At 51.0% G+C, this 25,001-nt stretch overlaps 1 protein-coding gene across 4 annotated transcripts; it reads left to right on the forward strand.

Moving 5' to 3' along the window:
* Window positions 1–1,991: 1,991 nt before the first annotated feature.
* ALDH3A2 (aldehyde dehydrogenase 3 family member A2) lies at window positions 1,992–23,749 on the forward strand. 4 transcript variants are annotated; one of them, XR_003607057.2, is made up of 13 exons: window positions 1,992–2,078; window positions 2,227–2,388; window positions 5,336–5,567; window positions 6,799–6,884; window positions 8,200–8,408; window positions 9,785–9,902; window positions 11,459–11,600; window positions 13,905–14,071; window positions 15,486–15,585; window positions 18,070–18,305; window positions 19,274–19,401; window positions 22,176–22,640; window positions 23,168–23,749. XR_003607057.2 is itself a non-coding variant. In XM_028089544.2 (12 exons), exons 2-11 carry the CDS (start codon window positions 2,236–2,238, stop codon window positions 19,352–19,354), a joined length of 1,524 nt encoding a protein of 507 aa, XP_027945345.1. In that variant the 5' UTR covers window positions 1,992–2,078; window positions 2,227–2,235; the 3' UTR covers window positions 19,355–19,401; window positions 22,176–23,749. The 4 variants fall into 4 exon arrangements, 3 of the variants coding, with proteins under 3 accessions (XP_027945345.1, XP_027945348.1, XP_027945349.1); XM_028089544.2 differs by having other exon boundaries at window positions 22,176–23,749; XM_028089547.2 differs by having other exon boundaries at window positions 19,338–19,401; window positions 22,176–23,749.
* Window positions 23,750–25,001: the final 1,252 nt, after the last annotated feature.

A 25,001-nucleotide genomic window follows, 5' to 3' on the forward strand; every position in this document is an offset into this window, starting at 1 on the left:
ATCTTTATTGAATACCAACCAATGGCCACGTTCTACACTAGATGCTAATATTACAGTGAACATGCAAGACAAAGTCCCTGCCTTTATAAGACATTCGAGTGGGGAAGACGGTCATAAACAAGGACCCATGACAGCTAGCTGGAGAAAAGGTTGTAGCGAGATGTGTCAGTCAGGGTCCAGCCCGGGAAAGAGAAACCACTCTAGTTATTTCAGGCAGAATTTTAGGAGTCACATATCAAATGGAAGAATGGAGTGGTATCAAAGATTAGAGGCTGCTAAAAATACCCTTGGCGAAACGCACGGGAGCTGCATCAGGTCTGGTGCCTGTCCCCCGTCATCCTCTATTTACAACAGAAGTGTTGCCTGGACCGAGGATGTAACTGCTGCTGGAGTCGGGAATGATCCTACCTCCCCTTTCACTGGAGAAGTGGCCAGCAACTATTGCACTGTTGAATCCAGAAGCAAGCCGGTTACTCTCCACCTCCTACCTTATTTCCTGCTTACGCCTCCCAATGGCAGAAGCTCCGGGATGAGAACCTGGGGAAAGTAGTCTATACACTCTGGGCCCCCACGGTACAGTAGTATACAAGGGCAAGTATAGAAATGAGAAATGACCTATATGTAACCGCCACAGAATCCAAGAGTAGAAGCAGGGGAAGCAGTAGGATCCTAGTGCCATAGACCCTGCAAGTGAAATGATTTGGCTCGGACTAGGGTTCATGTGGTTGGAATTCAACATATTTTTTGAACATAGGGCCAAAGAGAAGTGTCAGGGATGATTTCAAGGACTTTGGCCTGGGTAAACGGGATAAAGGACATACCATTTACTGAAGTAGGGAACACTGGAGGAGGTGTGCCTTGTATTTGGTCGATGAGGGTAAAGAAAAAGTTCTACCTAAAGTGAACTTCAGATGCCCATTAATACATTCAAATAGAGATGAACGGGATGGAGTTAAACACGGTCCTTGGGGTTCTGGAGAAAAGGGTGGGACTAGAGACTGAGTTTAAAGCCGTCTCTGACCACCACCCACGGGATTAGAGGAGTAAGTCCTGGGCCGTGAAAAGAGAAGTGGTCCAAAGGCTGGTCCAGAAAGGAGATCGCAGAGGGCTCCGTCGGGGAGGTAAAAAGAAAACCAGAAGCGTGCAGAGGGGTGGAAAACAAGCCAAGACGGGGGCTCCAGAAGATGGCAACTGAGGAGTGGGGCCAACCGCCGCGGGATCTGAGGATGACCTCGTTGCATTTGGCACACAGCAAGCGGGAGGCAAATGCGAGCGGCGTGGGTGCCCTCTCTGGAGGAGTTCTGGTGCAAAGGGGAACAGAAAAACGGGAAGGTTGCTAGCGGGGTGAGAGGCAGCCCGGGGAGAGCGTTTTGAACATCCGCACTCGGCCAGCACGGCCCTGGATGAGGTCCCGGCTTCCTGCCCTCGGGAGATTAACCTCGGAGGGCTTTCTGGAAAACCGTGCACGCTGCACGCAGTCAGAGCAGCGACGAGCGCGGGCAGGAGACGCGGCGGCGGGCGGCGGTCTCGAAGGCCCAGAGCCGCACGGCCGCGCGGGGCGATGGCGCTCACTGCCCACCGACGCGGCGAGGCCCGGCCCACGGCGCCCCAGGCTTCGGGCGGCGCCGGGCCTCCCGCCTCGGTCCGCTGGGCCGCCTCTGAGAGCCCCAAGATGGAGGAGGGAAGGGAATCCCCTCGCGAGGGCGTCTCTGCGCGTGGGCCGCGCTCCGCCGGCGGTCGCCGCGCTTCCTGCCCCGCGTCCGCTTCCCTCCAGCGCTCGGCCGCTCGGCCGCCGCTCCCCGTCCCCGGTCGGAAACCTCGGCGCCGGCTCCGCGCGCGCGGCCGCCGCAGCCCTCTCCTGCCGCGCGCACCCCTCCCCTGCCGGGCGCACCGGGCGGCCAGATCCCGGGAGCGGTGGCCGGCCCGCCGAGGTCACGTGACCCGCGCCGGCCAATCGGCGCGCGGCTGCGGGTGGAGCCCAGCCCCGTCGGGCGGCGGTTGGACTGCAGGACCCGGGCAGTTGCAGAGGACGCGGCGGAGCGAGCGAGCCGGCGGGTGAGAGAGAGAGAGAGAGAGAGGTGCGGCTCCGGGTCCGTGCCGAGGGGTCGCCGGGCGGGACGGGGGGCAGCGGGGAGGGGGGCGGCGCCCGCCCGCCCGCGGGGGCATCCCGCCGGCCCGCCACGCCCTCGCCGCCGCGGCGCTCCCCGACCTCCCCCTTCTCGGCAGGACCAGGCCATGGAGAGCCAAATCCAGCGGGTTCGCGAGGCGTTCGCGTCCGGCCGGTCGCGCCCCGTGAAGTTTCGGCTGCAGCAGCTCGAGGCCCTGCGCAGGATGGTGCAGGAGCGCGAGAAGGACATCCTGGAGGCCCTCGCCGCCGACCTGTGCAAGGTACGCGCGCGGCGGCCGGCGCCGGGACACCCGCCTGCCGCCGCCCCACTTGGGGACCTAATTCCGCCCGAGCTTTCGCATTTTTTTTTTTTTTAATTTATTTTTGATTACGTAAGCACTGTGGGAGTGTTATCTCCAGCCGTACTGATGAAGCAAGTTTCCCTTGACTTTCCCGAAACGCTGATGCGGCTTAGTGCCTCTGATTGCAGACAACAGGGAGAGAAAGACGAAAGTGTCTTCTGGCCTCTGTTCTCTTTTGTGAATTGCCTTTTATATCCTTGCTTGTTTTTGTGTTGCATTTGCGGTCCTTTCCTTTATTATTTCTGAGAATTCTTTGTATGTTGCGGATTTCGGTAGTTTGTCAGCTTAATAGATCGCAAAATGTTTTTCTCCAGGTCTGTTTCTTGCCTTTTGGTTTATGGTTTTCTTTTGTTGACAGAGGTTTTTGGGTTGTCGTTGCTGCCTTGAGATTTTCCTCCCTGACTGTGTGCTTTAGGCCAGTGCTGCTCAAACTCGAGTGCCTTGGTGAATCACCTGGGGATCTTGTTAAAATGCAAGTCATAGTTCAGTAGGTCTTGGAGGGCATCTGAGATTCGAAGTTTTCTAACAAGCTCCCAGGTGATACCATCTTGCCTGTTTTGAAACCACGCTTTTTAAAAAATTATTTCATTTTTTTAAAGTTGAGGTATAGTTGATAGACACTATTATATTAGTTTCGGGTGTACAACGTAAGTGTGCAATATGGCTTTTTTCACTTATTTCCCCCTCTCTGGGTCCACCCATATTGTCACCAATGGCAAGATTACTTGCTTTTTCAGGGCGGAGTAGTATTCCATTATATACGTGTACGTGTGTGTGTGTGTGTGTGTGTGTGTGTGTATCTATATACGTGTGTATATACCACATTTTCTTTGTTCATCTGTCAGACACTTAGGTTGCTTCCGTATCTTGGCTGTTGTCAATAATGCTGCAGTGAACGTAGGGATGCATAAGTCTTTTTGAATTAGTGTATTTTTTTTCTAAGATTTTATTTTTTAGGGTAATCTCTACACCCAGTGTGGGGCTTGAGCTCATACCCCCAGGAGCAAGAATCCACGTGCTCCACCGACTGAGCCAGCCAGGCGCCCCTTAATTAATGTTTGCGTTTTCTTTGGATAAATACTCAGAAGTGGAATTGTGGGATGGTGTGGTATTTCTGTTTTTAATATGGCACACACCCTAAAACTAGTCAATAAATCTTCACATATGGCCCAGGTGCTTTTCAAACTGCTACCTCTATGCTGAGTGGGTTTGTGTGCAGACAGCTTAAGAGCAGCATCTTGGTTTCTTGTAGCCCTGCAGTTCTTCACTAACCCTGTCCCCATCGGGGCCTGCCGATTTTCAAAGCCAGAGTTACAGAGGCTCCTCGGTGCAGGTCCCGAGGGTGGGGACACCTGATGTGGGGCTTGAACTCCTCCCTCTTCAGGGAGGATCGCCACGCCTATGATACCACTCCTGGCTGTGGGTCCCTGTTCCGGGGGTGTACCTTTGGACTAGACCATGTCTCTGCTCCCCACCCCCGCCCCGGCCTTCTCCATGTAGCTTTTTCTTTCTGTCTTTAGCTGTGGAAGAGGTGTTCTGTGGGTCTTTAGGTCATTCTCAGAGAAGAGTTACTCTCTATGCAGTTGGACCCTTGGAGAGTCCGTGGGAGGAGGTGAGCTCAGGATCCTCCTGTTCACCATCTTCCCCAAAACACCTGGAACCACTTTTTGAGTAGCAAGGTGTGGGGTAATATTTAGGGTGTAAGTATATTACTCTCTCTTTTTTTTTTAAAGATTTTATTTATTTGACAGAGACAGCGAGAGAGGGAACACAAGCAGGGGGAGCGGGAGAAGGAGAAGCAGGCTTCCCACGGAGCAGGGAGCCCGATGCGGGACTCGATCCCAGGACCCGGGGGTCACGACCCGAGCCGAAGGCAGACCCTTAACAACTGAGCCACCCAGGCGCCCCTACTCTCTATTTTGTTAGCACTTTGTTTTTACGTTTTATCTTTATTCCAGGGGTAACAAGGCCCTGCTCTGGTTCTGTGAGTCTCCCTCACTTCCCCCAAAGATTATTTGGAGGGGTAGTAACACCAGTAGTAATAGCAACAACGGTAACTCTCAACTTTCCTTTCTAGTAATTTTGGTAGAGAGAGACTGTGATATCAAATAAACAAGGTGACATAATTAAGATTTCAAAAAGGATGAATCTGTCATTCTATAAACAGATGGTTGTGTGAGTGCGTGTACACATATATGATTACTTAAGAAAAACAGTAATCCCTTGTGGGATTTGAATTTGGGAAACAAAACATACTCAGATACAGTGTGACTGCAGTTACAAATCGGTGTGTAAAGGTGAGACATTAACATACACATCAGAGGCAGAATTGCTATGATTTATGAAGTGTGATCAAGATGGGTTAATATTAATCAGGGAAGTCTTCCTGAAAGAAGTAATGTTTAATCCTGACTCTAAAAGGCTTGGATCTGGGATACCTGGGTGGCTCAGTCGGTTAAGCGTCTGCCTTCAGCTCAGGTCATAATCCCAGCGTCCTGGGATCAAGTCCCGCATCGGGCTCCTTGCTGGGTGGGGAGCCTGCCTCTCCCTCTGCCTGCCTCCCCCACCCCACCCCATGCTTGTGCGCACGCTCTCTCTCCGACGAGTAAATAAATAAAAATCTTTATAAAAAAATAAAGGGCTTGGATCAGTAAAGAAGGATTTAGAGGGGTTAACTATATTAGAGCCAAGTTCGCAAGGCCTTGCTGAGGGCACGAAGGATGTGAAAGGAGTCTGCACAGCAAACCAGCTTAGTGTCATACATGTCACTGCAGGTGCACCCGACCTGATTTTTGGCGTTCAGGGCTGAGTGTGTCAGACTTGTGCAAGGCTTGTGCAAGGTTAACCGCGACTCTCTTTGTAACAGAGTGAACTCAACGCATACAGTCAGGAAGTCATTACCATTCTTGGCGAACTTGATCTCGTGCTGGAGAATCTTTCTGAATGGGTTACTGCTAAACCGGCTCAGAAGAACCTGCTCACCATGCTGGATGAGGCCTATGTTCAGCCGGAGCCCCTGGGAGTCGTACTGATTATTGGAGCTTGGAACTACCCCTTTGTTCTCACCATTCAACCTCTGATCGGAGCCATTGCTGCAGGTCTGGGGTCATTTGCTGTTGTGGTTTGCCTTGCTTTACACCAGCAGTGTACCGAGGATGCAAAAGTATTATCGTTCATATATATATATATATATATATGTGTGTGTGTGTGTGTGTATATATATATATTTTTTTTTTCCCCCCCCAGTAAGCGCAAAGCAGTTTATTAAAGCAAAAGTACACTGTCAAGATAGGTGAGCAGGCAGGTTCTGCGGGGTGGAACTGGCCGAGGGTTGTTTTGGGATGGATTATCATTAGATGTCTCTGGGCTGGGAGGAGCTGTGACGTAGAAAGGGATTTTTTTTTTTAATGTTATTTTCTTTTAAAGTAATCTCTACACCCAGTGTGGGGTTCAAACTCATAATCCTGAGATCAGGAAGCACACGCTCTGTTGACTGAGCCAGCCAGGCACCCCTTTATTTTATCATTTTTAAAGTGGGCTCCAGAGATTTGTTTGCAAATGGTGACTGTTTTTTGAAATACCTGGAGAATGAACCTGTGAGGGTCTATAAAGTCAGGCGTTGATGGGTCCAGGAGTTTGGAGTCAGCCATCCATGTTCTCGCGTGGTTTTAGTTGCTGACTCTGGCGTTGGGTGAACCAATCGTATCTGACCAGATTCTTCATCCAGCTGTGGGCTGTGGGAGTAACACTAGCTTGGGTATATGGCAGACACCGGAAGATTAATTTCTCACTTCTGCCAGATCCCAGTCTACAACTTTATGTTGACAAGGCTTGTTCGCCCAGTAATTCCAAGGCAAACAGGAAAGTCCAGCGGTGAGAGTCGGAGTAAAGCTATAGGAGTAGGGGAGGATAATGGAGCCTCTTGTCAGCTAATGGAAACCAAGGAGTTCGAATCTGAGGAAGTAAGACAAGCTCTTGGGGCACCTGGGTGGCTCAGTCGGTGAAGCTTCTGCCTTCGGCTCAGGTCATGATCTCGGGGTCCTGGGATTGAGCCCCGCGTTGGGCTCCCTGCTCCGCGGGGAGCCTGCTTCTCCCTCTCCCTCTGCCCCTCCCCCACTCGTGTGCAGGAGCTCGCTCTCTCAAATAAATAAAATCTTAAAAAAAAAAAAAAGACAAGCTCTTAACGCTCGTTGAGGAAGAGCAGAATTCACAGCTGCAGAAGTAATAGGAGTACCTAGCCTGTATTCCCACCATGAACACCGTTTTGGTAGGTTTTAAAAGTTACTCAAGTATCAAAAGATGCTGTCCTGCTTTTTTTGCTTTGTTTAGGAAATGCTGTCATTATCAAGCCTTCTGAACTAAGTGAAAAAACGGCTAAGATCTTGACCGAACTCCTCCCACAGTATTTGGACCAGGTAATAATGTCTTGACCCATCCTCGGTGTGTCTATTTCTATTGGGCGTCGGGGGACACACATCTGATCTTCCTACTAGTGCGTGTCATGATGGCTGTCTGCATGAAATTGCTGTAGGGAGGAGTCCTGATTTAGGATTTAGGATCGAGTCACAGCTGGAGTTGTACATGTTACTGGCACAGTCTGGAGGCTGACCATGGGCTCTCCTTGCTGTCCTGTCAGTCACTGTCCCTCCCACGGAACTACGTTGTCCTAACAGCTGTGGTTATCCGGCTCAAGAGGGTGATGAAGACAGGGAGAGGTCATGGGTGGAGCAGGATTTGGAACCAGAAGATGGAGGTTGAAGGTCTGGCTTTGCCCCTCACCCCATAAATTCTTCTTGGTTTCACTCCGTGGGGATAGAAAGGCCCACCCCGCCTCTCTGAGGTTGTTGGGGGACCAGTCACAGACGTTCCCACGGATTAACCCACATGCAAGTTAAAACTTGAAGCGTTTGTTGGACAGTTGAACAATGGGGTGAGCGAGAGCTAATGAGGCCTCCTAATTAGTAGGGGATCGAGTGGGAGCCTGAGGCCCCCCAGGCCGCTTTTATGTCGTGCTCTCCGAGTCTTTTGAACAGCTGTCTCTGTGTCCGGTCTTGCTCTCTGTTTCCTGTCCTTGCTCCTCAGCTGCTGCTGCACTAGGCGCTCTTCCATTCTAGCTGTTCGTGAGAAAGAGCACAGGGCACCTGAGGGCTCCGTCTGGAGCGCTGGGACCTCTCCCCAGTCCCACGTAAGGAACCTGAGGCTCACAGATGGGCAGCAGGGCTGCTAGTGAGTGACGGAGCCCAGACTGAGTCCAGATCTGACTTCTAGAGCGAGGGCTCTCCCCTGCATTGCCTCGAGTTCTGCTCATTCCTGGCCCGGGCTGAGCCCCGCACAGTTGCGGAGGGCGAGGACGTTCAGCCGGAGACACTCAGCTGGAGCTGGGACCTGTCCCCTGCTCCCTGACCGCAAATTCTTCACCAAAATCTCCCACTCGCACGGCCCCCATCTCGTGCATCTCCCTGGTCGAATCCAGCCAGCCGTTCGATCTCTTCTCTTGGGTGTCCTCACTGCCGAGCTCGGTGTGGAAACTGCAGGCGGAGGGGTCTCAGACGCCCGCAGACTCTGTTCCGCACGTGTCTCCTGTCAGCGCCCTCCTGCCTCCTCCTCGGGGCTGCTCCCCCTCTTTCCCCCCGCTGCTCCTGAATGCTTCAGGTTTACGTCGAAGAAAGTGCTCGGTAGATGGTGGGATTAATGTGGTGACGTCAGTGCTTCTGTTTCTCCTTCCTGAAGGACTTGTATGCTGTTATTAACGGTGGCGTCAAAGAGACCACGGAGCTCCTGAAGCAGCGGTTTGACCACATTCTCTATACGGGGAGCATGGCGGTCGGGAAGATTGTCATGGAAGCCGCCGCCAAGCATCTGACCCCCGTGACGCTGGAGCTGGGAGGGAAGAGCCCATGTTATGTCGACACGGATTGTGACCTGGACGTTGCCTGCAGGTGAGCCTACTTATATCTGAGGGCTTCCCGACACCGACAGGTTGGTGTGTCCTCTCGGCACCGGGGTCCCGGGCCTCCTGGCTCGAAGAGACATTGGGACGCTTGGGTGGTTGATGTCCCCAGGGGCAGTGGAACTCTTTCCCAAACCGTCTCTTGCTACCTCTGCCAGAAGAAACGAGCAGTGGGTCTTGACATTGCGTGGTTGTCTTTAGGAGTTACAGAAAAGTGCTATCTTAAGGTTACAGACGTAGCAAGAAATTTCACTCTTCTGCTGGTAGGTGATCTGGGCAGTAGGTAAAAGATCACGTGTACGTAATAAAATCTTTAGATTCCCAACAGAAAGGTATTATGCTCACCTCTTAACGAGTTCCTTTGTTGACCAAAATCAATTACTCATGTTTTCAGTCTGAATAACATCGTGCACCTGGGAGCCAGAAAACAAAAGGTTTCAGATTCTCTCTCTGTTAGATCAGGTTTATTTAGCTCCCCGGAAATGCCAAAACCCGGGACTGGCTCTGTGCTTATCGAGGTGGTCTGGCTTCTCGTTCCCCTTCCAGAGATGCACAAAGAGGGCTTGTAGGCAGGTAGGCTGTGTCCAGGTTGTCTGGTTGCCAGAGCATGAGGCCTTCAGGGAAGGCTCAGGAAGCAGGCTTTGATCCATATGTGGGCGTGGCTTTCCAGAGTAGGGAGGGGCTCCCCCGAGAAGAGGGTGGTCTTGGGGGCTGGCTGCTTTCCTGCTGTTTAGCTGAACCTCTTGCCAGCAGGACCTAGAGCCACAACCGGGAGAATTGAAGTCTGGTTGGAACTCCTGACATCTGGAAGTCCCCTTGGCTAGAGTGGGAGGAGAAGTGGGTGTGGGGAGTCTGCTGTTTTTCTCAAAACAGGCAGTGGCTTCGTTGCTTTATAAAGTACTGTTTCCCGCGAGCTGGCATGAGAATGTCCCTGCTCCTTAGAGTATACTGTGTCAGTGGGAAATTGCACCCTGAGTCGCAACCAACTGATGAAGAGATGAATTTTTAAAACATTTTTGTTCTTTATAAAGACCACAGGGGCGCCTGGGTGGCACGGTCAGTTAAGCACCCGACTCTTGATTTCAGCCCAGGTCATGATCTCAGGGTCATGGGATCGAGCCCCGCACGGGGTCGGCGCTCAGCACAGAGTCTGCGTGTCCTTCTCACTCTGCCCCTCCTCCTGCTCTCTCTCTCTCTCTCTCTCTCAAATAAAAAAATAAAATCTTTAAAAAAAAATAACTACAAAGACTACTCAGTAAATCTCTGAATACATGCTAGTTGCAAAATAGTCAAACAACAGAAAAAGGTGTAGCAGATGAATAGTAGAGTGAATTCTATGACTTTTCTGGTTTTTTTCCCCCTCAGGCGTATAACTTGGGGGAAGTACATGAATTGTGGCCAAACCTGCATTGCTCCTGACTACATTCTCTGTGAACCGTCCCTCCAGAATCAAATTGTGCAGAAGATTAAGGAAACCCTGAAGGTTTGTGCTTAACGCATTTGAGTCCATTGGTTTCGTTAAGCTATGCATCTAATCAGCTGTGCAGGCAGAATCCCTGGTCCTTCCTCCCCCTGCTCCCCCCCCCCCCCGCCCGCCAGGAGAATTCCAGGAGCACATGTGGCTGAATTAATTTATGGGCTTATTCAGAATGCTCTGGGCACCTTTCACAGAATGTCTGTTAGGAGCAAGATAGGTTGGTGTTTAACCCACTTCAGCTGTCTAGTTGATGTGTTGAAACAACTGGTGAGTTATGGCACAGGCTCTGAAAAAAAAAATGAAATAGCTATGTTTCATGGTTTTTTTAGAGGATGTTGCCAATCCTGTGAAGTGCAGTCAGAGGCCCTTTGGCCTGTTGGCCATTGCTGATTCAGGTTATCGGTTCTTGTGTGTGCAGAGGGCTCAGGAAGGCCAGTAGTTTGGAGGAGCGAGTTAACCGAGGAAGTATGGATCCTATACTCTCGGTCTGGTTATCAGTCTTTCAGGGTGTTCCAAGTAAAGATCTCTCTAGAAGGAATCGAGAAATGCTGTGGTAGTGGCCTGAGCTAAACCTCGAAGAAATGTAGGATTGGGAAGAAAGAGGGGGGTGAACCAGTGTGACTGAGCTCACCGGTGGGAGGGGGTCATTAAGCCCCCTGGGTGGAAGAAATTACTGGAACAGTCACGGTTCACTCAGCAGATGCTAACTGAGCCCTCAAAGGAAGGATTGGGGACACCGAGAAGTCACATTATGATCAGAGAATGAAGAGCGTGTGCCGGGAAGTTGACAGAAAAGCAGGGATCCAGGCAGGGTCACTCTGGGCACAAGGGCCTGAAGGTCTTGATGTGGGACTTGGCCGTGAGGCATGGGACTGAAGATAGGGCCAGAAAAGGAGAACATGCAAGGGGTATTGGCCAGACCCAAGGAATGCGGGATGGCAGGGCTTCGGGGTACCTGTGAGAGGGAAAACCCCTGGAGATTGGAGAAGACGTGCCTAGTTGAATAGGGGGATGAACTTGGTTTCAAAGAAATAGGATCCCCTCTGCCTTCCTTTGAGGCATTTCTGTCCTTAAGACAGCAGTTCTCAACTGAGGTTCTACCAGGGAACTGCGTATGGAAGCTTCCAGTCCTCACCTTCTGTGATTCTAAGGGGCAAGTAGCCTTGAAAACCACTGTTGGTGGCTCCGGAGTTGGGGCCCGGGAAGTTGGGGCCCGTCAGCAAGCTGCCTGCGTGATTCTTGGCACCTAGGCCTGAGGGCGTCGCTTACGGGGGTAGTGAACAACGCTCCTCTTGACTTGAGAGTAAATTGAGAGCGTTCACCGCCAGGATGGCCCCCGACCAGTCTGCAGGAGATCCATATGAACCCCGGACATCACAGAGAGTCCTCTGGTCTGTGCCCCTGCTTTAATTCTCGTCCACAGCCTGCAAGAAAGCATAAACACTGTTAGATGACGTGAGGGAGAAGGGCGCTGATCTACAACCAGATGGCTTTTTGGGCGCGAGTGGGTTTTGCGCTTACTAAAGACACTTGTGGCAATTAAATACTACCGTTTTAAATAGGAATTTTATGGCGAAAATATAAAAGAATCTCCTGATTATGAGCGGATCATCAACCTTCATCATTTTAAGAGGATACTAAATTTGCTTGAAGGACAAAAGATCGCTTTCGGTGGGGAGACCGACGAGGCGACGCGCTACATAGGTAATGGAGATTCACCTCTTGCTCTGGGGACACGGGCCGCGGGACAGTTTTCATTGACTCTATTTATTGTCTCTGAATAAATAAACTCTTAGATACATAACGTTTAATAAGCGATGACACGTTGTTTTCTGGTGTGCGGCCTTATAAACCACTCAGAGATGGTTTTATGTCTTTATAAATAACAGCACCCGTGTCACACTGGCTTTTTGCCTTTACACGTACGTTTTTTTGTTTGTTTTTTTTTTCCTTCCTACAGCCTAGCACCCTGAGAAGCGAAACAGAGCTCTTGTGTAATTCTTTCTGGTTTCTGGCTGGAGGGACAGCCCAAGGAGGAAATCATTCTGCCACAAGTAGCGAGTGGCAGTACTGTTCCAGAAATAATGTTTTCTTGTTTTATTTATTTATTTTTAAAGGATTTATTTATTTATTTATTTATTTATTTATTTATTTACAGAGAGGGAGATGGGGCAGGAGGGGGAGAGGGAGAGGGAGAGAGAATCTTAAGCAGACTCTGCCCTGGGCATAGAGCCTGTTGGAGCTCTCTCTCATGACTCTGAGGTCACCACCCGAGCCGAAGCCAAGAGTTGGACACTTAACTGACTCCGCCACCCACGCAGCCCGGAAATAATGTTTTGATCTATGAGGCTTGACATTATTTGTTTACTTTCTTTTTGTGTTCTTTTATTCTTTGCCATGAATATGTATTCCTGTTGCATGTTGAACACATTGTTCTATTTCTTTTTTTTTAAGATTTTATTTATTTCTTTGAGAGAGAGAAGAAAGCACGAGCCAGGGGGAAGGGCTAGGGAGAAGCAGACTTCCTGCTGAGCAGGGAGCCCGATGTGGGGCCCGATCCCAGGACCCAGGGATCTTGACCTGAACCGAAGGCAGACGCTTAACTGACTGAGCCACCCAGGTGCCCCGAACGCGTTGTTCTAAAATAACATAAAGTGACAGAGGAATAACAGACACATTTATTTGGCAGAAGAGCTGCCCCGAATGACTTTACTTAGCCCCTCTTATCAGATGGGATGCTGCACATTCCCAAAAAAGCCGGCTTCAAAAAACCTAAAACCATAAAGGACTTCAAACAGTGAGGAAGAATGTATTCTCTCTCATCAGTAATGGCCTCCAAACCCCCAGTTTTTCATCCTTCTGTTTTCCCATCAGCCATTGACTTTGCCCACTCCTCGGCTCATCGGCAGCAAGAGGAAAGGTCTGTTGCAATTAGCTCAACCAGTTAGGCACCTCCCCCTGACCTGGAGTCCAGGTTAGCTTACCTGAGCGCACGGCTCCGTGGGGAGTAGACACCCACATGGAACAGTTCTCTGAGCCTGGGAAGCAGCAGGTGGCGGCTTTGGGGTGACAGCAGAGACAGCACCCTTTGGGGTGCTGGCGAGAGCTGTCTTCTGCCACGTTGCCAGGATGACCCCGTAGGAAACGCGGGGGAAAGGAAGAGAGCAACCTTGTTATTGGCAGGTGTCTTCTGTTTTAGTTGAAGACCCGGCTTGTTTACGGGGTCTTGCGGAGTGTTCCTATTTGGTGCCTGGCCTGGCACGGACGCCTGGACGCTCTGCAAAGCTTTTGTCAGCATCCATGATGTCCTCCTTTCTCGTGCGCCTTCCCCATAGTGGCTGGAACTCTGAACTCAGGGACTCTTTTTTTTTTTTTTTAAAGATTATTTATTTATTTGACAGATAGACGCAGTGAGAGAGAGAGCGCAAGCAGGGGGAGTGGGAGAGGGAGAAGCAGGCTTCCCGCTGAGCAGGGAGCCCTATGTGGGGCTCGATCCCAGGACCCTGGGACCATGACCTGAGCCGAAGGCAGATGTTTAATGACTGAGCCACCCAGGTGCCCCTGAACTCAGGGACTCTTGACCCTTGAAGTCCGTTCTTAACTCGTCTAACAGTTGAAATAAAGGGCAACGAGATCCTACGCATGAAAGCATGTGAGTTAAGAAGTCGTGCTAACTTGATCCACAAAGGGGCTGTCTGCTCCCCCAGAGGGACCTGTGCACGGCAAAACGGAAACATAACCGCCTGGTCCGTGCGAATATGGCTGTGAACAGGGTTAGATAGGAATACTCTCAAGTGTCTGTATCTTTCCCTCGGTTTGCATGGGGATCCCCTGATGCACAAGCTTGGAGACAGAAGTACACGGTTCCTCCATGTCCAGACTCAGGACTTTATTTTTATTTTTGTCACTAGCTAATACTTGGGCAAGAGCGGCAAGGAAATGGATCGGTGAGAGCTTGGCATTCCTGTCTTCGACTTCACGATTTCACCTCGCTGCTTCCTTTTCCAGCCCCAACAATCCTTACTGACGTCGATCCTGAAGCCAAGGTGATGCAAGAAGAAATTTTCGGGCCAGTTCTTCCCATCGTGTCTGTGAAGAATGCCGACGAAGCCATAAAATTCATAAACAGCCGTGAAAAGCCGCTGGCTTTCTACATCTTTTCTCACAACAATAAGGTAAACGCTCCAGAGGATGACTCCCCGGCACGAGCCACTATCACAGACCATGTTCCTCCTTGGCCACAAAGCAAACGATGTTCTATTTTGTCGAGTCACAGAGTCCACCAAGTGAGGCGCTGCTCCCAGATGGCTGTCTTGGGTAATGAGACCCTGGAGTTACGGCTGTCACCCCTGCCATACTCCCTGGGGTCAGACCTGAGTCTTCAGGGTTGTGTCACGAACTTTTGCACCAGCAAACATCTCCCCTATAATTGGAAGGCTTCCATACCAGCCTTAGAAGCTTCTGTGGTGTTAAGCCCCAGGGCGGTCCTGTGTGAGAGCCTTCCCTCTCACCCCCGGTGGCATTTGCAGTGCTCAGGTGGGCTGCGTGGGACTGAGGTCTGCGGCACGGTCATGAACGTGCTTCCGCAGTCGCACGCTTCGCTTTCTCGAGCTCCTTTGTCGTTAGAGCGAATGGGGCCATACCAGCCCAGGTGAGTGTGTGACGCCATAAGTACACCAGGGTGAGCGGGCCCCCCCCCACCCTGCTGCACGGCTCGTGAGGGGACCAGCTGTTTCTGAGGGACGGTGGCCTCGACGTGGGCAAGTGAGCTCAGGAGCCCTCTGGAGAAATGGGAGGCCCGGAGGGAGGCGGGACCCGTCAAGGTCTGAGGAGTTCACACGCCAGAGGTTTTGCGGAGAGCCTCCCATGGTGACGCACAGCTTCTAGAGCCTGCCGTGCTGTGGAGGTGCGGCTTTGTGAAGTGACACCGAACGCTGGGTCTCCGTCAATAATGGGTTATTAACTGTGGTCGGACAGTTGAAACGACCACAGGCGATGCGGACGAGAACCTGGAAGCCCGAAGTCTCCTGGGCAGGGTGCAAGTCCGTGGGGGCGCGCTGCCCAGCAACGGGGTCACCTTCAGTGACCACAGTCCACTCTGACGCTCATGACTCGAACTCCCGAGAGCTTGTGGGCAGCGAGGTGAAATGGCATTTACCGGTCAGGTGTCCTCGTGCCCGTTCCGGTCTTCGGCCAGCCGTTTCTTCAAAACAAATAGAATACCAAGTCTGAAAGCTTAAATGTTCTTGGCAGGTCCTACACACTAAAGGGTATCTGTCGATCCTGCGCCGTCACTTAGGGGAGAGGCAGAGAAATGGTAGCGATGGGTGAAAACCAGAATGTGGTCTGCACTGTCCCTCGCGGACAGAGGCTGCTGTGGCCATCTCGGGTGCGCAGCGGTAGAACAGACAGTTCCGTGCTGCGCCCCTTGAAGGACCAGACACGGGTCAGAGCACGTAGACACGATCACGTTTGCCAAGTGCAACGGCGCTGTGAAGTGTTGACGCATGTGGCTCCGTGCGTGTCCATGTGCGTCCCCTCCCTGCGCCATGGGCGTCACTCACCCAGAGCCCGTGTTCCCTTCCTCAGCTTGTCCGACGGATGATCGACGGCACGTCCAGCGGCGGCGTCACCGCCAACGACGTTATCATGCACTTCACCCTCAGCTCGTTGCCCTTCGGAGGAGTGGGTGAGTACTCCTGTGTGCCGCGCGTGGCACCGGTTACAAAAGTCGCACGGTGGCTCAGATCATCTGGCCACCCCGTTGGGAGGTGCCTTCCCGCCACCCTGCCAGGCCCTCCGGCCGAGGGCTGACTCTGTCCTGTCACCCCCTCCCGTCTTTAGTAGCCCCCAGCACAGCCTGTAATTGGCTTTGTTCCTTTCATTGGTTTACTTTTTATTGGTTATTAACTTGGTTATTCTTCTTCTCTTAGAAGAAGGGGACTTTTGGGGGGGGGGCCAAAAGCCAGGTCTCAGATTCATAGATAAGGTCCCTCTGTCTTTTTCAAAGTGAGGTAGCGGGGCGCCTGGGTGGCTCAGTTGGTTGAGCGACTGCCTTCGGCTCGGGTCATGATCCTGGAGTCCTGGGATCGAGTCCCGCATCGGGCTCCTTGCTCGGTGGGGAGCCTGCTTCTCCCTCTGACCCTTTTCCCTCTCGCGCTCTCTATCTCTCATTCTCTGTCTCTCAAATAAATAAACAAATCTTTAAAAAAAAAAAAAGTATCACAAATAATGAACGTGGAGGAATTCTTAGAGTAAAAGGCAATAAAAACCCCTGTCTTAAAAGCTCCTGCTCTGTTGTCTCTCTCTCTGATTGCATAATGAGTCCATGGGAATGAAGTGGCTCATTTTAACAGGACTACCTGTTTCTGATCCGGGCCGGCTCACCCCGAGGCCCAGAGAACACGGCCTGCTTCCCAGCATGCCCCGTGTCGCCTTCTAGGACGTAAAGGGATGGCCAGCACCCAGCACCGTGCCTGGCCCACATGAGGGGCGTGTAGTGAGAGGCCGGTCGGGGGCCCAGCCTGGAGCTAGTGGGGGCTTGGACTCGCATGGTTGCAGGGGAGCTGGTGGAAAGGGGATGGATGTTTTGGGGGGTCAAGCTGATGGATTGCGCGTGTTGTGGAGGGAGGGGTGGTGAACGAAAGCAACGAGAGCTTACCGGATGGGGGCTACTGTTCCTCACTGCTCGGATTCTTAAAAGGATTCGGTGAGACTCCAGTCTCCTATACCTCAGTGAACCCCCAGGATCCTGGCTCCTACCAAAGACTCTCAACTGCTTCACGTGTCGTCCCTGGTACCTCCTGAGTGCAAGTCGAGTGACTTGTGTTCAGTCCCTATTTTGCTTGACTAGATAGCCTTTAGCATCCTCCTGTTTATAACAGAATCTTCCCCCCGCTAAATGCAGAAGGAATCCAGGCTCTGGTATACGTACTTAAAATTCTTTTCTTTACATACATATACATAAAATTTTGTTCAAAATTGTATCCTATTGTAGATTGTTTTTCACCGCATGTGTGAGAGGATAGTGTGATATTTTCCCACGTCAGCATGGTCGTGTGTCATGATTTCAGTAACCACATACTGCTCTGTCCTACGGATGGGGCCTGTTTGCGTTTAATTCCTGGCATTAGGTTTTTATGATTCCAGATTTTTCGGTATTAGGACTCTAAAGCGGTTTTGTGCAATTTCTGATTTTTTCCATAGGAAGAATGTCTCAGAGTGTCATTGCTGTCTTAAAAAGGCTTAGAGCTATTTTTTTTAAAAGTGAAATGCTTTTTGCCTCCTGTTTCTAAAAGTGACAAGAGGTTTTTTGGGGAAAAGAGCAACAACAGAACACTGGAGACACCTGTAAGGATGAAATGTAATACTCTCCCAGGCATAAACACTGTTAATGCGTTGACATAGTTTCGATTTTTCCTTAAAAATGCTTATCTTTTGATGCATATTGCCAAATTTCCCCATAGCTTCGGTTGTCCCTGAATGATGTACCAGCAGCCCCGTAAAGCACCAGTAAGTGCCTTCCTGGCCCTATTCATCTGTGCGGCGTATCTCCCCAGTACCCATAATAAAGAAGACTGTCCTGGAGCATGGCTTTTTAAGAGGGCAGGGACTTCCACTGGCTTACTATCACCCAGTGGGGTAACCCTGTCATCCTGACTCTGTTGTTGCTCTCTAGGAGCTTAGAGGAAGCAAGTGGGTAAAGAGGGCTATGGATAAAGCCACATGGAACAGCAGGAAAAGAGCACACGGTAGTTAAGAGTCCAGCCGACCTGGATTCACATTCTGGCTTTGCATTTTCCACCTTGGGCAGGTTGCCTGACCCTGCCAAGCTCCCTCACCCTCTCTGGGATCGGGAGCACTGATGCCTTTATACTTGGGGGTTGTGGGGAGGATGGATTTAGGGAACGCAGAGCAGGGACCTTGGTCCTGGTGAGAACCGCTGGCCCGGAGAGCCACAAGTCCTCGCGGGACCCTTGGAGAGCGCCCTGTTTGGCAGGGAGATCAGCTTGCTGGTGAACGCGGGGAGGAATTTCCTGAAAGAGCCCCTTGCACTGAGAAGTGAGATGGGGGCGGCAGGGAGTGCTGGGGGTTTCCTCTGTCAGGGTTCACACAGACAGGTAGCTTGTGTCACCTACACTGGAGTCAGTGTTGTCTGTTCTCTCTGTTCCAGGTTCTAGCGGCATGGGAGCCTATCACGGCAAATACAGTTTCGATACCTTCTCGCATCAACGTTCCTGTCTACTAAAAAGTTTAAAGAGGGAAGGTGCTAACAAGCTCAGGTATCCTCCCAACAGCCAGTCAAAGGTGGATTGGGCAAAATTTTTCCTCCTGAAGCGCTTCAACAAAGGAAAACTCGCTCTGCTGTTACTGGCTTTCCTGGGCTTGGTGGTGGCCGTGCTGGCCAAGGTGAGTTCCTTTCTGGTCCCGCCCGAAGGGCTGTCAGATGGTCCTCTTGTGTCGTGGGAGCTCCTCTACCGTTAGAGATGAACTCTGTTTCTCATGTTAACTTCCCGAGTCTAGGGCAGGGTCGGTGAACGCAGCCAGCCCCGACTTCCTGGGGGACAGACAAAATGCCCTGCTGACTTAGCGTGGCAAGAGTTGCATATTTGCCACAGTGGTCGCGCGGCCCCCAGAGCCTAAATGATCGCAGAAGAAGTGTGCCGTCCTCTGGTGTAAGAGTTTTAAGACCCTGGGGCGCCTGGGTGGCTCAGGCCACGGTCTCAGGGTCACGGGATCCGTGGGACCGAGCCCCTCGTGGGCTAAATCTGAAACAAAACAAAACAAAATCCCAAGGTTAAAACCCTGCAGAACTCGCTTGCGGTGTTGCGAGCTGTCCAGTGGTCCGATCCTCATGGTGTTGGGTGTCTCCGTTCCGGTGTGCTTCTCCAGTGTCCCTGGCATCCGCATGCAGGGCACTCGAGGGGGAGAGTTGTGTGCTGGAGCGACTGTGACAAGGGAAGCGTGAATGTTCTTCTGCCACAGTTCACTGCCCTGTGAATTCTGTCTTTGGTGATGAGTTCCTGCAGACGTAGGCTCCCTGAGTGGCCCACGATACCTGCCTTCCCAGGGCAGTCTGTGTGTCCCTGGGGGTGATGGAGAAGATCCAAGATTACAGAAATGAAGACGGGTGTGGGGGCAAGGCCACTGTGTTCTTGGGGTGCTTGACTGACCAACCGAGGCGATGTACTGAATATAGTGACAACGCCCTCTTGGAAGAGAGGTCGGATTCTAGCGTTTACTGGATTTTTATCTGTGTTGTTCATGTCTGCACTTCAGTTACAGTTTGCAAGGGGGTTGGCTCGTCTGTCGGTATCACATAGCTTTGGTGGAACTGGAGAGACCAGTTGCATGTGAAATCATTTGGGTTTTCTCAGAAATACCAAGCTGTGCTGAGGAGAAAGGCCTCAGAAAGGCGTGTTGCTTTTTCTGGCATTTTAGACCGTGTTGTCCAGTAAGCCGTGACGGACAGCCGACTCCACGACCCAGCTCTGTTAAGAGTGAGGTAGGAACTGCTTGTTTTCTAGCCCCGTGTAAAGTGGGCCGAGTCGGGGGTCTGTTCTCTCTTAGTGGTTCGTTTTCCCATAGCTGGAGGCTTATCAGAAAAAAATCTCCAGACATTTATTTTGGAGCTTGGCCCAGGGTATCAGAGTGCTAAAACCTAACTTATCCATACTTTCAAAAGGGCGAGGGTGGCTCGCTGGGATCTTAAAAAAAAAAAAAAAATGTGTGCAGGTAATGGCCCAGCTGGGTCTAGATGAAGCCCACATCATTTCTAGAAAAAGGAGAGTCACGGGTGCTCTTCCTGCCTCCTCCCCGTCTGCTCAGCTCCCCTGGAGGTCGCACCAGCTGACCCACTCAGCTCTATAGGTACATGTACACAGTGAACCCTTTGCTTTATAATTGGAGACTCATCTTTTTTATTTATTTATTTATTATTTTTTGAAGGTTTTATTTGTTTGTGACACAGAGATACAGAGAGAGACAGCACAAGCAGAGTGGCAGGCAGAGGGAGAGGGAGAAGCAGGCTCCCCGCCGAGCAGGGAGCCCGACGCGGGACTCGATCCCGGGACTCCAGGATCATGACCTGAGCCGAAGGCAGTCGCTTAACCAACTGAGCCACCCAGGCGCCCGAGATTTTTTTTTTTAAAGATGAGTCTCGGGGCGCCTGGGTGGCTCAGATGGTTAAGCGACTGCCTTCGGCTCAGGTCATGATCCTGGGGTCCCGGGATCGAGCCCCGCGTCGGGCTCCCTGCTCGGCGGGGAGCCTGCTTCTCCCTCTGACCCTCTTCCCTCTCATGCTCTCTCTATCTCATTCTCTCTCTCAAATAAATAAATAAAATCTTTAAAAAAAAATTAAAAATCTCTTAGTCACTCTTTTGTTTTGTTTGGAGTTGTTTGGGTGTTTAAAAAGAAGTTTGACTTTAGAATTGGTGGTGGCAGATGAAGTGAATCAAAACACCGTGTGTAATTTAGAGGCTTTCAACTCCTCCCTCTGCATCTCCCCGAGGTCTGAGGTGTGCCTGCATCTCGGGTCGGTATCTGCCTGTCTTCTCTTGTCCCCAGACAACAGTCCCCAGCTGAGAGGCACTTTCCTGCTGGTGGTGGAACCTCTTAGTATTGTGGGAAATTCAGAGCTCCAGGCTGTGGTGCTCCCCACAGGGGCAGCGTGCCGGGTCAGACAGGCTGGGGCTGGCCAGGTAGCCTGCCCAGAGCTCCCCAAAGGGTTTGGCAGACAAGCCTTCCCCTGTGAACGGCTAGAGAAGCAGCAGTGTATAAAAACACGTAGCTTGGAAACAGGAAAATGTGGCTTTGATCCCTGGCTCCGAGATCAAGCCAATTCCGACTCTGAGCAAGGCCTTTTCTGAGCCCGCCCTTTGGCCTTGGCCTGCTCATCCATGGAATAGGGGCCGCCAGCCGCGGTCTCTCAGTGGGGAAACCTCGGTTCTTCCTATGAGCGGATGTGTTAGTGGTTTGGACCTTTTTGGATTCCGTGTGAGACCAGCGAGGATTTGGTTTTCTTTTCCTCTTTGCTGCCTCTCTGCTCATCTCTGAGCTTGTCTTCTTTCTAGCAAATCACATTTTATTTTTTTAAGATTTTATTTATTTATTTGAGAGAGCGAGCACTAGAGGGGCGAGGATCAGAGGGAGAAGCAGACTCCCTGGTGAGCAGGGAGCCCAATGCAGAACTTGATCCTGGGGCCCCGGGATCATGACCTGAGCAGTTGCCCAACCAACTGAGCCACCCAGGTGCCCAGATCACCTTTTATTTTATTTTATTATTATTTTTTAAAGATTTTATTTATTTATTCATGAGAGACAGAGAGAGAGAGAGAGAGAGAGAGAGGCAGAGGGAGAAGCAGGCTCCCAAGGAGCAGGGAGCCCGATGTGGGACTCGATCCCAGGACCCTGGGATCATGACCTGAGCCGAAGGCAGACGTTTAACCATCTGAGCCACCCAGGCGCCCCCACCTGTTATTTTAAAGAAGTGACTCTGAGCCCATGTTGTGCCTTTATTTGAGGAGTCTTTATTGGGACTGCAATCATTTTTCTGAAATGGCTTTTCTGCACTTAGCTGTTATTTTATGTGCTGGGTTGCGATTTCATTAATTCACTTCACTAGAACGAGAACGGGCTTGGAACATTTCTAAACGGGAAATTGAAAGCAGCGATGATCACTTTAAAGGGAGCATGTCAGAATCACAGAGTGGAGAGGAATTTTCTATATGCATTTAAAAAAACATCTGTGTGTACATGTGTATACACATCCACGCAAGGTAAAGTTCTAGCAAAGTGTAATATGAGCCACAGAAAGCATGGTAGGTGGGGCAGGTTTTAAAAAGCTGAGAAAGATAAAGGGTTACAATTGAGAGATGTCACAAGGCCTTTGAGAATTGAGTATGCCATTAGAGCTCTTGAGTTTTCAGATTTCATGTCAAGAGTTCAGCCTCCCACTCACAACTGGAGGATAGTAAATGAACATTTTCCATTCCTGGCTCAAACGCTGATGTCTCATTGACACGAGACCGAACACCACCTCATCACCACTCCCTGTCTTGCTACGGTTGCTTTGCACGGGAGAGCACAGTCTTCTATCCTCAGCCCAAACTGCACTTAACTTCTTAGAGAGACAGGGACCTTTTTGTTATACAGCGCATTTTGCGTCTCTGAAAATAGGAGGCATTTGGTTGAGTCCCGGTACGGAGTTCCTATTCCGGGGCTGGGCGGGTCGGGTCTTACACCAGCAGAGTAACCTGGATCCCTTTCTCCTCTCTCTAGGCTGGATACTACTGAAGAAAGATCCTGTTCAATCTCCTGGTTGCCGCTACTGAATTATTCCTCTATTAAATAGCTAAAATCCTACCCAAAATAGTAGGGAAATAGGCAAATGCACCATAATCAACTCTCAAAGTCATTGCCACTCCCCAGGGATAAAACTTGCCATCTCAGCCAAACCCCAGCCTTCCCCCCCACAGTGGGGGGGACGCGGAGAACCCATTTTACATTGTGTCACCCAGACCTTAGAGCTTGAGTCTAAGGGAGGAGCATAGGATAGGCGAAACCTGGACTCCTTGGGAGATGTAAAGGAGTCTCCGAACCTGTTGAGTGACTTCTTCACTCCAGTTCATGGGACACAGGACACCCCGCCCCCACCCCTGCTGCCTTCCACCATCTTGCTGTGAAGCCGTCTGTCAGGGGCCCCTCCCTGCCCAGGGTTATCCGAAACCATCTGCATCCAGAGAGGTGAGGCTAGACCTTTCCAGCTCTGCTTGAGGTTTGAGGCACTAGAATTGTACATGGGGTTGGCGGGGGGGGGGTCCCTGTCCCTCATCCACTGGGACACAGGACTTGACTTTCAGGAGTCAACCCTCCTGTCAGATGTACCGTCGGACCAGTGGGCTTCCTCCTTTCTCAGCCATTCTCCACCCTCTCTCGTGTTTGGTTTGGGACAGTCTCTTGTGGCTGTCCAGAAATGCCTTCTGCAATTAATACCACGCAAATCATCTTGTCCGTCCCAGGGCGTCTGGGAAGACAAGCTGCCAATTTCACGCAAGTATCCTCTGTCATTCTTCCTGTGTAGGAGTTGTAGGATTCCGCATCTCATAAAACCTAACGGGCGTGTTTTTATGCTGCAATAAAATGACTTATAACAATACTTAACTCTCTCTCAGGATCTTAAAGTTTCAAGTGAGTGGATCTTCCAGGACAGATCTTTAAGTTTCTTATGTCTGTAGCGCAATGCACATAAATTTCACTTTGCTACACTTTAGAGAGCTCCTTTTCTGGATAAGTGCAGCCTTCAGGACCCAACGCGGAAAGCCATTGCCTGTTGTGACCAAGAGGCCTCGGATATTCAGAACTTTGGAGCTGGAGAGCCTCAGGGGGCTGATGGTGGATCGTTTGGAGGAGAAGGACTCTGTAAGCCACAGCAGGCGGCCGTGTTGAAGGCGATGGAGGGCATAGGAAGGGGATCTCTCCTGAGCACGGCCGAGACCTGAGACCCAGTGGGACAGAACCCAGTGGAGTGCAGCCTCCCTGCCCTGCCGTGGTGACTCTTGGCTGCAGGTGACCCGCCCCGCCTCTGCGCAACAAGAGAATGTGTAGTCAGCTTGGTTGCGTGAATCTCTTCCCAGGAAGGCTGAGTGTGGGATCTTCATCCCAGGATGAGGTGTCAAGACTTCATCACTAGGCTAGTCCATCAGGATAATCGGTCATAAAGTATCTTAGAATTTCCACGTGGAATTTTCATTTAGCATATTGTACGTTCTAATTTCTAGTTCAACTAAATTACTGGCTTGTCTATTCGTATATCCTGCTTCAAAATAAATACATTATATTTGCTAAAACTGGCATGAAGTTTAAGAATGACATTCTTGGCGTGGAACCCCTCATGCCCTGTTGTCTCGAAGACAGTTCTTTGGCCCTAAGTTTTCCCCCAACTATAAATCCATTTTTTGCCTTTATCTATCACAGGTGGTATTTATCCACTTTAAGTCCTGCTTTCTCACCTAAATTCTTAGCCAAGAATTTCTCAGGCTTTACTTTCTATCATTTGTGGGTTTGTTGTTTTTTTTTTTTTAAGGTTGGGAGAGAGAGGGGGGTGGGAGGCAGGGCAGACAGTGGAAGAAAGATTCTCCAGCAGACTCCATGTGGAGCACAGCGCTGACGTGAGGCTTGATCTCACGACCCTGACATCATGACCTGAGCCAAAATCAAGAGTCAGACGCTTAACCGACCGAGCCACCTAGACGCCCCCGTGGGGTTTTATTTTTTAAAATATCTGTATAGTAAAGAGGTTTTTCCCAACTCTCTCCTCCTATCCCCATTTGCTAATCTAAAACAAGCATTTCCGTAAGCCTCTTCCCAGAACATTAATCCCATGAGGTTTTACACAAAAGTGGATCCCACCACCCACCCTGTCCACCGGGATTCGTAAAGCACGGCAGCATATTTCAGGACTCCAGGCCTATAGAACGTTTGCAGGCTGGCGTGAGTGGTTTTCCAAACTTAGTTGACCAGGGAACCCTTTGCTCTGAAGACTTTGTAACCTTGGAACACATTTGGGGAAACATTACTTTTCTGTGCTTGGTTCCCAGTCGTTTTGTTGGGTTGCCAACAGCTCACTAAGGTATGTCCCAGGCAAGGAGGATCTCCGCCTTCCGGGGAGCGGGAGGCCCGGAGTGTTACCAGGTCCTCGACATGAATTCACATTGACTCTTTCAAACCGGGATTACGTTCTGTGCTTCCTTTTGTTTCTATTGGTTCTGATCAATAAATTCATTTTGTTTGCGAGGCGTTTATAGCTACTGATGCCGAAGGGACTGTGTGTGGCAGGGGAGGCCAGACCGCCCTCCGCTTTGGAGACACGGAGCCTGAAAACGTTCAGCAGTCCCAGGCCTTCAGGAGAAGCGTCCGAGAATTTGGGTCGGCATTGCCTTCCATCCTGAGGCTGTGTGGCCCGGCCATCTGGGTTCGGCTGCCCTTGCTTCTACCCCATCCCTGCTGTAAGAACCAGTGTTTCTCAAGGTCTGTGACCAGCATGATGCTGACGGAACGAAGGGTTAGCGGAAAGGCAAAGGCAAAGAAGGGTCTGTGGACGGCCAC

Source organism: Eumetopias jubatus, unplaced genomic scaffold, assembly GCF_037043125.1.
Source record: "Eumetopias jubatus isolate StellerSeaLion01/CBP00866 unplaced genomic scaffold, mEumJub1_p1.0 scaffold_10, whole genome shotgun sequence".
Taxonomy (NCBI): Eukaryota; Metazoa; Chordata; class Mammalia; order Carnivora; family Otariidae; genus Eumetopias; species Eumetopias jubatus.